At 38.8% G+C, this 14,284-nt stretch overlaps 1 protein-coding gene across 2 annotated transcripts in view; it reads left to right on the forward strand.

The window, feature by feature from the left end:
• CPPED1 (calcineurin like phosphoesterase domain containing 1) overlaps positions 1 to 12,822 on the forward strand; it is a 56,151-nt gene extending 43,329 nt beyond the window's left edge. For both annotated transcript variants that reach the window (XM_054270635.1, XM_054270634.1), the window contains one exon: positions 10,748 to 12,822. In XM_054270635.1, the coding sequence (XP_054126610.1) occupies positions 10,748 to 10,980 (233 nt within the window). In that variant the 3' untranslated portion in view covers positions 10,981 to 12,822. The remainder of the gene's footprint in view (positions 1 to 10,747) is intronic.
• The last annotated feature ends 1,462 nt before the right edge of the window (positions 12,823 to 14,284 follow it).

The raw sequence follows: 14,284 nt of genomic DNA on the forward strand, positions 1-14,284 counted from the left end.
AAAATGAGGTATGCAACTTCAGAAATTTTTTATTTTAATTCCAAAGCCCAGACCTTCTGTAGTTATTATTTTCTAATTGCTCCCTTGTTACAGAATGGTTTTGTTGTAAGTATCTGCTCATTACAAGCAGAGATAAAAGACTAACTGTAGAGGCTACATCTGGTATGAAATACTGAATTGCATTTCTCACATTAGAAGTGTCCTTAACAGTTGGGCTAATTAAAGATAAAATCATGTCCTTATGATAAATATTTATAATTGAAAATCTGGCACTTGTAAATGTGTATTACTACTGTGCAAAGTTAAACCATACTTGTAAGCTGCATGTGTAAGAAATCCTGCTAGACCATGGATTTTTTAAGAGCATCACAAGAACTGTTGTCCTTGAAAATGTGATTTTGGTCACAGTGAAAACCAACTCAGTTGAGAGCAGAGTTTAGGATTTAAGCAGAGATACCTTTCTGAAGGTGTATTGGAATAACTTCTGCAAGTTAAGCCAAAGTTGTCAAAGCTCTGTCTCTTCCACATGCAGACATTAAGTACAGAAAAATCCTGTGTGCAAGAGCTGTGAAAGAGCTGACCTGACGTTCTCATCTGTGAGATCTGCTGGAGTCACTCGACTCTGCTGCAAGAAATGCATATTCAGCTTTTAAGGATTTTACAGTGCTGATATAAATAGGTTTCCTCTTAGCATTGTAGGGAAAATAAAGAAGTAGTAATGGTCTAGCCAAAAAATCTGGTCTGCAAGTCATGTGTCTTTGATAAACATAAGCAGCAAATTAAGTTTTCAAATCAGGCAGTTTATGTAATAGAAGACCTACTTTTTCTTGCATACCTCATTCCAGTAAAATTTTCTTAGGACATTAAATATTTTTTCTATGACCTGAAAAGTATGTATATTTTTGGTGAGCTATATACAGTCTTTTAAACACTTTTTGTCCTTAGAACCATCAGTGACACACTGAGCATTACTTATGTTAGGTAATACAATATAGCAATAAATGTTTCTTAATGGCACAAATCAACTAAAGCATTTAAGGAAATGTCTAAACATGTTTAGCAGCTCTGTTGAATAAAACCTAAATTAATAGATGGTTTTTCACCAACAGGGTTGAAAAGAGATCTTGTTTCACAGTTAGATTAAGAATATGTGGTCTATGTAGCTGAGATGCATCTTAAAGAAAATAACTAGACCAGAGATAGAAATATACAGAAGGAAATTCCCTACAGTCTTCAGCTTTTTTTAATTAAAAAGCTTTAAATTCATCCAAGTGTCTTCAAAGCAATTTTTCAGATGTGGTTAAAATTACTTAATGTGCACATAGGGGCAAAAATAACAACCTAACTTCATTAAATGGTATTTTTTTTCAATATATTTGTGACTGGAGGTGCTGTAACTTCTAACACCTTTACTCATTAAAAGTGTGTGATATATCTACATTCTCCTCTTAGAAATGTTGTGACAGGAGAGCAGTGTTAAAAGAAGAAGAAGCTCTCAGAACATCCACAGCTGAGATATATTTGAGCACAGAATTAAAGCATGGAGTGTTGAAAGCTGTTGTTTCTAAAATTTACCAGACAACATATGCTATGTTTCATTATTTTCTTTGTTGTGTAATCAGAGTTGACAGGGGAGTAATATTTTCATCTTCCTGCCATTGAGACCTCGATTTTGGCAAAGCCCATACATTGAGTGAGTAATCTCATTGCTTATGTGTCAGTATTTAAGATAATTTAAATACTCTCAACTTCAGTGATTTAGATCAACCTCTTTCAAGATTGCAATTATGCACTTATGACCCAGGTAGAGTGACCACATTTGATATATTCTATGTAAGAAGTTTCCCAGGTATGGTACTGGAAATCTTGCATGGACATACACAAACATAGATTTTTTTAATTGTTTTTCCAGAAATTCAGCAGCAAATACAATATGCATATATTCTGTAAGGACATTAAGTGATATTTTTTCTCAGAAAAAAATTTTAAATCAGTTTTATCCACTGGACTAAAGCTTCTTCTTGATCCTTAGAGCACACAGCAATCCAGGACTGTTTGGGGTTTGTTCCAGCTCTGTGAGAAAGCATCACTTTCAGATGGAAAAAAGTAGGCATTCACAAGAGGCATTCACAAAAATGAACTTGAAGAACAGTGACCTTCTAGAGACAGGACCTCTAAAGGCTTATTTAGACCAGTGCTCTAATTAGGTGATCTGGAATCACCCTCTGGCTATGCCTGTTGTTTCTCCCCTTATTATATAGGAAAAATAAGTGACACCAAAATCCTTCTCTATGTAGCTCCATTTAGTATTGTGTTACAGAAAGTAGCTTTCAACATCAATATACTTTTCAAAATAATATTTGGTCTCCTACTGACCACCAGCCACACCAAACTCCTGATTCTTTTGGCTACAATTTGGCTACAGTTTTGGCAAATTTAAGGCAGAGGTTTCCTGCATATTTGCAGGATAATGTTTGCAAACAAGAGTGCATGGGGTATTTCTATTGAGATGCTTATAGAGCTGTGCAATGTAAATTCTAATTACTCAGTTCTCTTTTATTCATACAGCTCTTCTGAGGAGGAACAACAGAGAGCTTCAAAAGGGCTACACAGAATAATTCTGTGTGCTACTGAGGGCTGACCAAAGAGCTTATGAAAGAGAGGATGTTGATCCCCAATACTTACCAGTGGGACTGTTTCCTTCTTCTGATGCTCTGTTGGGAAATTATTGGGTTTGTTGTTTTTTTATAACAGAGTCTGAGAGCTGGCTGAGCAGTGAGCAGTTAACAGTGCTGTCACTGATGCTTTCACATCTTTCTTTGCTGCTGTAACACCTGCTTAGCAGATGAGGCAATGGGAGCACTCTGAAATTGCAATGAGATAAAATCAATTCTGTTCCACTGAAGAGATTTTGTTTTCAAAGACTTCTAAATATTAATTCCTTGTGTAGCACTGGAGTCTTGAAAAGATGAGATACACCACGTGCCCGGGGGAGGAAAAAAGGTGCAGCAAAAAATGCCTATGGTTAATGTGGCACTTGTAGGGAAGCTGAAAGAACGTCATTTTGGAGTGCAAAACTGTTGAGAGAACAGGTATTACTCTTGAACCGACCACATTGTTCAGCACTTCAGACAGCAGCTGTACTCTGCAAGTGAAAGGGAGGAAGAAAAGCCAGTTTGTGCCTGAAACTCCAGGGAAAATGTTCAGATCAATTTATCCATATGACTTAAATGGTTGTATTTGCCAGAAACACTGCCTTTTACAAAATACCTATGTACTGTAACCTGTGTGGGGGTGTGCACACATCTCAGAGTAGCATCTCCCTGTGCCTGGATACTTACTTGGTTCTCCTCTCTTTGAAAACTGTGACAGGATACCAGAGTGCTGATAGCATTCAGATCCTCCAATACAATTTAATGTCTTTACAGAACTGCCTCTCCACCTTTTTGCTTCTGCTTTGGCTCTACTGGTGCTCCTCCCTAGCTCCTGCACTTTTGGGGACAAATGTATCCAGGATCAGCTTTTTCTAGTCTGTTCTCTTTCTTCAGTCCTTGACTGAGAAACAGATTTGTGTGGTGACCCAGGGATTTTTGGATAAACATAACTCTATTTAAAATCTAATTTTATTATTAAACTTGAACAGCTAACTGAAAAGCAGAGTAATGGGAGAAGAGTGACGGTCTCAATAGCCCAGTCTCCTGCTGCTCCCACTCCCCAAACTCTTGTGAAGGGCACATGATAGAAAAGTGCATAATGGTATTTTTTTCCGGGCCTCTTCCCACCCCCAAGATTTTTTCTTTCGAGGACTTGCTGTATCATATTAATGTTACCAACATAATGCAATTTAGTGATTCCTCTCTAGATTTGTTCAGTTGATTTGTGAAAACTGCCAGCTTTCACAATGATCTGCAGGTGGGAATTTCATGTTTCACAGCTCTCTGAAGAAATGCTGCCTTTTGTTTGCTGTGAACTTCACCTGCAGTCTGGGTGGAGGGCCATCAACCAGCACATGAAATGCAGTGAACATTGATTCATGTCTGCAGTTACTGTAAAAAATAGTTCATTAATCAGCACTTAAAAGGTGACAATCTGAACCATGTGATAAATTTCATAGTTCAGTCAGAACCACTTTTTTTCCCCAATTTCTCTACAGAGAGCATGGGAAGAGAGGCAAGGTCTGTACTGTACCCATTACATATTTATTATGTCATTCATATTGCACTAATTTAGCCTTCTCCTTCTTTTACAGTCTCATTTGCTTTTGCTGAGAAAAGCATTTATTTAATTGAAGGCTCAGTCTAAATAAAGCATGCTACTGATTGCCTATGCTGATTATTCCAGGCATTCTCCTCCTAATTTGGAAAATCTGCTTGCTTTTCTTTGGTTTATTTTTATGTTGGTAATTTTTTCCTATATTTTTACTCTGTCCATAGTGCTGGGTTGAGCAGTTTGATTTCCAGCTGAGGTGAGGTCACTCACATTTTGGACACAGCAAAGTTGCCTCAAAAATGGGGTTTGTACATTTGAACTAGAGCTGGAAAACAGCTTCTTCTGAATTCAGGGGGTTTGGAATCAAGCCATAGAAGTGAGTGTAATTACAGAAATTGGAGTCAGACACCCCTGGAATTTAAACTAGCTCAAGTCTGAATTGCAACCCAATATTATCTGATTATGTGAGGAAAACTTTCCCAGGTATGTTTCTTTGGGGTTTTCAAGGTAAACCTGAATGCATTGTTTTCCACCCTGTCTCTGCAACTCAGCTTTCCTACAGACTGGGCTCAGCCTGTATTTCTTGAATTAAACTAGAAAATAGTAAATTTTTCACAAAGTTAAGAGGTGTTACCTGTTTCACAAAATCTTACTGTTGCATGGTTACAGAATACACCTGTTTGTTTAATAAAGCAAAGAGATGATTTGGCTGGCATTTCTTGTTTAAAATGAGACACTAACATGATTTAACTATTCCTGAAATAGAAAGGCTGGTCAAAACACTGAATAGAAAAGTTATGGCTGTTTGTTGGGCCACACAGAGAAGAAAGGCCAGAGTCCCCTTTCTTCCTGCCCAGATGGAGTTGAAAACATGCCCAGTCTTCCATGTCCTTACATTTTTCTAAGCTACAGAAGACAGCAGTAGAGTCCCAAGTTCAGGGAACTTGGGAGTCTGGGAATTACAGGACTGCAGCTGCACAATGAGCTCCAACAGGGATGTTCTCACCCAGGGGAACGAGACACAGCTAAATGCCTTTGTTCTCTTACAGTGCAATTGCATCAAAATCGTGCTGACCCCGTTCCCTGGTGCCACAGAAGGGTTTTTCTGAGTGATAAATGATAATTTGTGGAAGGAGTATGCTGCACTTTCAAAATTCTGTAAAATAATCTCAGTTTCTCCTGCTAACAGATAAACTGCCTCCTGCACAATACTCAGTTGTAGTTTCTTTTTGTGTAATGAAGTATTTTCTCACCTGGTTCTTGTCAGGAATAAAATCAACAGTGTGCTGACAACACTGGGATAGCTAAAGTTTTCTTCTCATTTTCTTCAGTATCTCCAGGGCTGAAAAAGGTGCTGATTGTTCCAGTTAGGACTTGGTTTCTTTCAGAACATTTCTCTGCTTTAGGTTGCTTGGGAACTCAGAAGAGCTGTAAGATGGTCACAGTTACAGAGAATAATCTCTATAAAATCAGAGCTGCTGCAGCCTGTGAGGATGTGATGGTTGTACACAGGCAGCTGCTTCTGAGCCTGCTTGGATCCCTTGGATCTCCTGATCCTTTTCTGTGCACATCCAGAGCAGACCTCAGACACCTTTCCCTGTTAGGCAGTGAGGCAGTGGGACAGCAGCTGTTACACCCTCTCTGTAAGAAAAGGACAGGGTAATCCTTTTAATACATTGTGCTGCTGTGGGTAACAGAGCCTCAAGAGAGAATCCCCAGAGAAAGCGAAAATAGGAAATGGTAAAAATTGTCCAACTTCCCAAAGCTGATAAAGTGAGGAAGATGCAAATCAGCAAGAACTTGGTGAACCTCTGTTACTTATTTGGAGAGCTGGCTTTAGAAAGCAGACACAGAAAATGAGAGAGGGGAGGAAAGTCTTCAGAGGCACTTTTGAATTTCCTTTTGAAAAGTATCTGCAGTAGAAACCATGAGTCAAGTGTTCCTAATGTGGTTTTGACTTGGAAAAAGGTAGCCAAATTAAAACATTAACTTAGTTTGAAATTTTATTAAAACAGAGTTGTGCTGTAAAGATTCTGCCTATGAAACAGGTAGCATCAAAGGCAGGATGCTGAACTGCATGAGCTGGTAACTCCCCTCCCCAGCACTCCCCTCTTGCCTTGCCTCAGCCCCAAGGGCCATAATGCAGGCTCTGAATTAGCATAAAACCAAAGTGTTTATGTGCTTTATTCATGGCTGAGCTGATTAAAAGTGAAAGGCTTATCAACATATTTAAGTATTACCTCTCATCACAAGACTCTTTAACAATCCTTGTTTGGGTTTGTTGTTACATCATGAATAATTTTTGCTAAGTAGGTTGCTCTGGGCTCAAAGAACTTGAACCAAAATAGGTATTTCATTCTTTAGTAGGTATGCATTATTCTGAAGGGAAAAACAGTTATCATCAGATCTTTGGAAAAGGAAAACGTTTTTGTCTTTTAGAATTAGCTTTTTCAGATCAGAAATAAAAAGGAAAGTTTGTGCTTGATCAGAAAATGATGGTAAATTGAGTGGCAGGAGAACAGCTTTGGTTTACTAAAATCAGAAGCAATTCCTGTATCTTAACCTTTTTTACAAAGACATTGACTTTTTTCACATTTTGACTGATTGTTAAAAGTCATGTTTGGTAGCAGGCATGAAGCTCAGTGGGTTTAGATGTTTTCTTGACTCAAGTAAAGTTTTAGCACAGAGAGAACAAGACCTGGTACCCAGCACTGGGTGAAGCCTGCTCTGTATCTCTGGCTTCCAGTCCTGTCCTGATCAAAAAATTGATTTGGCAGTTCAGACCTTTTTTCCTTAGCAGATACTCTGTAATCTGTGTCATGTTAAGCAGTCTGACATCAGATGATGATGATGATGATCACAGATGCAGGATGTGTGGATTGTTTTGCTTTTTTTTTAGTGTAACTGTCTGCACAGATTTTTACTTTATTCTGATTTAAATCCATTTTTTCTTTAATGAATAATCCATTAGGTATGAATAGTGTCTTGCAATAATGGATCCAGCTTTTTTTAGTAAATGGATACTGTGAAACCTCCAGTCACATTTAAATTCAAATAACTGTGTATTTCATAAAAAATGAAATAATGAATGCTTGTGAAGGTGCTGTTCTTTGGACATTTATTTACACAGGAGTTCTTTAGTATTTCATACAGCTTTTATATCAGCTGCTGTTTAAGAACCCAGTGATAAAACACAAATCACTGCTCCGCCTTTTTTCCTTCTGTTGTAGTGGGAAGGGACTGGATGTTTCAGTGTATAACTGGATGCATTTTACTGACCTGGGATGAAGTGGGCTATAAAAACAAGGTCTGCCAGGACACTGTTCTTTCCTCACAGAGTTGAGGGGGAAGGGGTGGGGGTGTCTGTTGCTAGCAACTTGGCATTATTACTTCAGAAAAACATCTGAAATTAATAAATTAAATTTGAGTGCAAACATCTCTAAGATTCGTTTTATGTTAAAGATCAAAAGCAAGAGCAAAGTAAATTGCCTGCTTGTCATCCTGGTGTTATTGCAGTGACTGGTTCAGCTTTCCTCCTTGTGCTAGCTCACAGAGTGGGTGCAGCACTGCTGAAAGTGCTCCTGCAGAAAAACCCCATCAGTGAGCCTCCACCAACACCCAGCAGTGCCTGTTTGTGTCCTTGTTCAAGGTGTAACATCCTGGAACCCAGCAATAATGAGTTCATAGTAGCACTAGCACTAAAGGGTGTCTGAAAACTGAAGTCTGGGCAAAGTGTTTTACTGATGTGTGTCTCTGTCTAGGATGGGTTTCTCAAAATCATTCCTTGAATTATGAGGCAAGTGGAACGTTTGTTTTCTTTAACATAACTACAGTTCCTTTATAACTTTTGTATCCTCTGTCCTTCTACTTACACTTAGGGTTTGGTTACCAAATGATGACATAAAGCTTTGGCTTCTTTTCCTCTTTTAAATCAAAATGTCAAATTCTCTGGATGTTGGGAAGATGCTACTTTAGGACACAGATTCTTCCAGTAAAAAGAGAGAACTTAATTCCCTTCCCAAGTACCTATTTCTGTTACTAAAAGTGTCACATGGGTTTGCACCTCACCGAGAGTTTATGATTCTTACTTGTTCTTAATTTTTTCCATAGACTGAAGTAGTTCTGCTTACCCAGAGAAAAAGTGGAAAATACTGAAGAGGCCTTGTTACCTTGTTACAGTAGCAGCATCACTGACTTTTGTACTCCACCACTGCCTTTTGAGGGACTCAGCTGGGTTTCTCCCAAGATGTAAAACACTTCACCAGTTTTGCTGGGTTTCTGCAGCTGGGTCCCAGCAAGCTCCCAGAGTTGTCCTGCAGTGTTTGTCACCTCATGCAGCAGCCAGAGTGGTTCCACTGCAGGATAATCTGCCCTGAGACACTGAAACAGGGGAGCAGACAGGCTGGAGCTGACAAGGCCTGGTACTACTGCTCAGTGACAAGGTGGCTTCATTCTCTCTTTTCCATATTGACTCATTTGCTGTTTGAGAAGGGCTTGGATTTGAAATATGAAACCCCATGTAGCTCTTACCAGACACACAGCAGAATAATTTATATTTTGCTTTCCAAGCTGCTTAATTTTTAACTATATTTTGAGCCAAGTTTATATATTTTACATCAGTCTTCAGATCACTCACTCCTACAAAAGCAAAGGATTGATGTTAGCCAGCTGTCTTAAGATGGGTTCACCTACTTCCTTTTTCACTTTATCTCTGTGAAAGAGGTCTAAATCTACTGCAGGAGAAAATGTAGAAGGTTTTTTCTGGCTAGAGAAATAAGGATTTCCATGTGAAGTTGTAGCATGTTCCTCATTACAGCTCTCTGGATTTAAATTGCCTCTGCTATTTTCCAGCATTTCTGCTGTCTGAAGGCAAAATCAGTTGCTGCTAGCTTTTTATTTTTTAAATGCCATTTAAGGTTGTAATGTCTCACAAATTCTCCTCTCTGACCCGCCAACAAAATTTCCAGTATTTTTAGTCATCTGATCCAGTAATTTTTCTGTTTCACAACAGTATAAAGTAGCATTAGGTGCAGCTTCAGGAAGCTGTAAGAGTCTGGACCAAGGGTCTAAGGACCAAGCATGCCAAAACATAATCCCAAATCCTGTTTGTAAAACTAGCTATTTATGCTAACTCCACATTTCCATTTAAAATAAAACATACAATACCTTAAATTAGCAGGAAAACTGATGAGTTTTTTTTTTACCAAACTCTGAATGCTGTTCAGTGTGCTGCTCAGCTATGGGCAGAGCTTGGAACGGCTAAATGGCAAAGGAAGGTGGGATAAACTGAGAATGAAAAGCTTTGTCCAGGGCAGAATGTTCTCTCCCAGGGAGGAAGCTGCATTCTCAACTCTTGTGAGGGGATTTCCTTTCTTTGACAGGAAAGAGAAGTACTTAGCAACAAGATGATGTTTGTTTTTTTTACTCAGACTCAAGGTGTCATCATTTTGTAGTAATAAAAGCATTTTGTTAAAATTTATCAGATATAGGGAGGAGAAGATAATCTATTTTGCAGCATGAATCTGATTTGTAAAGACAATCAAAAAGGCCATTCAGAGAAACAAGTACATCTTCTACCCATTTCTTTGTTTATGTTTGCAAGACAGCAGAAACAAAAAGTAGAAATTGCTGGTTTGGAGGTGAGGATCACATAATTCATTTAATTTCAAATTGTTTCAAAGTTTCTGTAAAAACTCCATATTTTTTACTCCAATGAAGTCTAAAATGTAAGTGATCTGTTTGTTTGGTGTTTTTTTTTTTAAAAAGGAAACAGAACAGCCTTAAGTCATTAAAAATAGAGAGGGATCAGAGTCACCTGCCTTGTTTGTCCCCATACATGATAAATGTTAATTCATGTCATTCCAAGCCTGACTCTTGCAGGTGTCAACCTTTCCTTTCCTGGCTGCTCCTCTTTCTCTGCCTCTTCTTAAAACTTCTGCTTTATTAGATTTCTTTGATGCACCTGGCTCTGGTTCCATCTGTGATACCCTCAATGTCTTGTGAAATGACTACAACTTACCTTCTCATGTGTGTTTCTTGTTTGTCTTGCTTCTTTAGTTTTTTTAAGGTCACTGGCCTTGGGTGTAGAGGTTTAAGCTCTCCTTGGGACATTTTCTTCATGCTAATTGACAAATACAGCTCTGCTCTCTTTGCCTTTCAGCCAGTGTTTCAGTCATTCTCTGGGCAGGGATCTCATTTTAATCAGCTGCTTCTGGACTGTCCCTTCTTTCTAGGCAAAGGAGTGGGGAGACAGCAAACACACCTTGCAATGGGCATAAAGAACTCACAGTCCAGTCGCCCTAAACACAGCTGGTGGAGCACAAAGTTTGATTAATTATTTATTACTATTAGAATACTGTTTGCTGCTTAATGTGCTGTTTACTAATTATTTGTTGAAAATGCAAGTTTGGGTAAATGTTTTAGTTTTAACTTTATGCTTAATGAGCCATTAAAGAAGGAAGGTAAATCTGACACCTGTAATGTGCTAACTAAATATAAACTCTGTCTTTTGGTTTTTTTTTCTTTTTTTCTTTACCAGGCATTAGAGCTGTATTTTCTGGGCATTACCACAGGAATGCTGGAGGGTCCTACAAAGGCCTGGAAATGGTGGTGTCATCAGCTATAGGATGTCAGCTGGGAAAGGATACACATGGCCTTCGGGTGGTGGTTGTGACAGAGGAGAAGGTGGTGCACAGATACTACAGCTTAACTGACCTGGGCAGCCATGGCATTGAGAAGGAGCTGCTGGATATGCTTGCTAAGCAAAAGTAGGCTGTGTCAAAAGAGATTTTTCTGTTAGATAAATGTAAACAGTTTCCTAAAGTTTCCCCAAGCAGAACTCAGATTTCTGACTGCAGTGTCCCAGAACAGGTCTCAGTTTGTTGTTGTCCTAAATAACAAGGAAGCTGTTGACATGTTTTTCTTTTTGAAAATGAGACCTATGAGGAATATGGGAGAAGAGCAGAGCTAATATGGTAATGTGTGATTGAAAAGTACAGTTCTGAGAATTTCACTTTGCTCCTAGGTAATAATTTCCTATTACAGAGAAACTGGTGTCTGTATAACCCTTTAACTTGAGAGGGTATTTCAAAACCAATAAATTTAGTCATTTCTGTTACCTTCTGGACAATGTAAATGGGGCACATTTTACAGAAAAAAATCTCAAAAAATGTGAAATTAGCAGGCTACTGCTGAATTTTAGCAATTTTTGTATCATATCCTCTTACCTTGGTGTCATATTTTCTCCCATTTCCCACGCTTTATTTTCTTAGCTCTTCAGAGCCAGGAGCAATAGGAGACCAAACACATTCTGGTTTGCAGTCACAGCTTGGGTTTCTGTTATATCTGTTATAAAGTTTTATATAATGTTATATAGTTTTATAGTTTCCATTATATAGTTTTATATAATGAAAAGTCTGTAAATGAGGCTGATATAAATGTCACTGACAGAAACTAAGGGTGAAACAACTACTTCCATTTTGACATTTCACTGCCATTCAATTAGCACATATCCTGGCTCTAGCTATGGAAGTTGCAATAATTGCATGGGGAAAATATTCTGTACAGAATACTGTAATCAGAAGTCACTTTGTTGATTCCTAGACAAACTTTGATTTCCAAATGCAATGTAGAGTGCCTTACTGTAAGGCAATACAGAATACTACAATACAGAATATTGAAAATCCTAAAAAGTATATTTTCTTCTGCAATAAGTCTTTAAAAACAAATTTATAAAATAGTTTACACGCTGCAATCCACCTCTTTTTTTAGCAAGTGTATCTAATTTTTGCAAATAAATTCTTCATGTAATTAAGTCATAGCTGTTGGGGTTTTTAAGTATTTAGTTGAACACATTACAATCCGTGCCATGGGTTATCTGGAACTGGAGCTGGTGCAGCTTTGGCACCTGAAGAGGGAGGAACCCAGAGAGCACCATTAATGCATTCTGTCCTGTTTTATTTATGTACTCACATACAACACTGTTCCCTAGAGGGTATTACAGGTATTTAAACACGGTGAAAGGTAGGAAATGCTGTGCTGAAGAGTCAGTTTAATTACATTTTAGTTACAACAGTTTATCAAGGAGTCTCCCTCAAGCCTGATTTATGGAACTGCTGAGACTGTAAAATCACCTCTGCCTTGCAGCAAGTGGCTTTACCTGCACCAGGACAGGCCCACCTGGGGACTGCAGCCCCATGGCAGCAGCTTGAGCAGAGGTAATGTTGGATTCAGAGAGAAAGGAGGTGATTTTGCTTTTATTCTCCAGCTGCTTTTGCTTAGCTGAATGTTTTCACAGTCTCATTTTCAGTAGAATGTGAAAAATGAGAGAACATTTTGTAGCTATATAATACAATCATGGGAAGAATATTTGACCATAGTTTGTGCTGGACATTTCTGTATGTAGTAAAAAGTTACAAAAATAAGCTGAAAATGTGGTTTTTTACCAGCATAAATGACAAATTGTGTTTCCTCACTTTTCTTAGTGTAATTAGCTGGTTAAGAATTAATACTGATGCTTTAGCTAATTTGAAATGGCAGAGGTTCTTGCTGTCACTATGCCTCATCTTGTTTATGTCAAGAAAAATAAAATATGTTAAATGATGAAACAATTCACCCATGGAGACCCTCATTATAATTGAAAACAACATCTTTTGATGTTGAGGACATTATTTTGGTACTTCCAGCAGGGCTGGTAATTGTAACTCTCTGTCACTTGCCTTTAAAGCAAGATGTCACTAACAGTTCAAAGTACTGAGGAAACAAGAGAGCAAGGGACTCCTCCCTTTGCTGTGGGCTTGAGGCTGGACAGAGATTAAAAACCATCAAGTGACCCAGTTCATTTTGGTTTCTCTTAGGCTGCTAAAAGGATGAGATAAACTTGGATGTCTCTTATTAAATGAGGAAAATTCATATTAGAACAGCAGAGGAACCTGTGAAGGTAACCAAATACTACTGTAATTAAGTACAGTCTGAGGGGAGACTTGTGAACATGAGGCAAATGACTGAAAACAAAGGTTTTGAGAGAAATACTGGTTTTCCAGCTTCAATGTAAGCAAATTTAAGAACACACTATTTCTGAACCTTTCCAAAAAGTCATTAAGACATGAGTACACTCTGTTTGCCTACTGCTTGCCTTTAGTGCATTTGGGTCCAGCATCTCATCTTGCAGGTTTTAACAGAGGTAATATTTTTATAGAGCTGGAGTATTCAGCTCCTGGAGATTAGAGACAGAAATGAAACACCTGATGTCTCGTTAAAAATCACATTTTACACTGGCAGAAGTAAAGTCTCCCCTGGCACCCCTATTTGCAGACAGCCTATGCCATGGTCACTGCCTGATGATTCCTTTCTTAGCTCAGCTCAGGTTCTTGGTTCCCAGTGTCTGGCGTTCCCAGACATTACCGTCAGCTGGTTTTATTCTGCTGTGAGACAAATAACTGAAGACACATCTAACACAAGCAAATCAAACAGCAGCAGGAAAACCTAAACATTTCCCTGCTTCATGGGGCCCAGCTCCCCATGTGTGTCATGGCACAATGGCTGTGTCACTGCAGCCTCACTCATCCTGTCACTGCTTGATGCTGGGAAAAAGCTGCTTCTGTTCATGCCCTCCCTGAGCCTTTCTGTGCAGACTCCAGCTGAACACAGCAATGTCCTTTAGAGCAAGGGCAACCTTCACACCCCCAGCAGCTCCCAGTGTGCCTGCCAAGCAAACCCTGACATTACCTGGCACCTCAGGAGTCCCAGTCACCAGGGAGAAAAGCTGATTGGCATCAGAAAATTGTAAAGAGGGAATTTCCACTTCATTAATATTCTGCATTTACCAGGAATGTCTCTGCTGACATGAGACACCACATTTCTGGCACATATGGAAGTGCAAAGCCAGGTGGTTTAGGGTGCAGGCACTGTGCTTGTGGACACTTCTTTGGAAAATAATCCCTAAATAAAACAAAACATATAATAGAGAGGAAGCATTAGACCAACCTATTTAACTAGCTTCTAGCCTAAATAAAATACAACTGTGCAGCAGCAGATACAGAAGGGGTGAAGGGGTGTCCCCAAAAACCCCCAACAC

This window comes from Melozone crissalis, unplaced genomic scaffold, assembly GCF_028551555.1.
Source record: "Melozone crissalis strain CALT ecotype California unplaced genomic scaffold, PUWL_Pcris_2 ptg000012l_1, whole genome shotgun sequence".
In the NCBI taxonomy this organism is placed as follows: domain Eukaryota; kingdom Metazoa; phylum Chordata; class Aves; order Passeriformes; family Passerellidae; genus Melozone; species Melozone crissalis.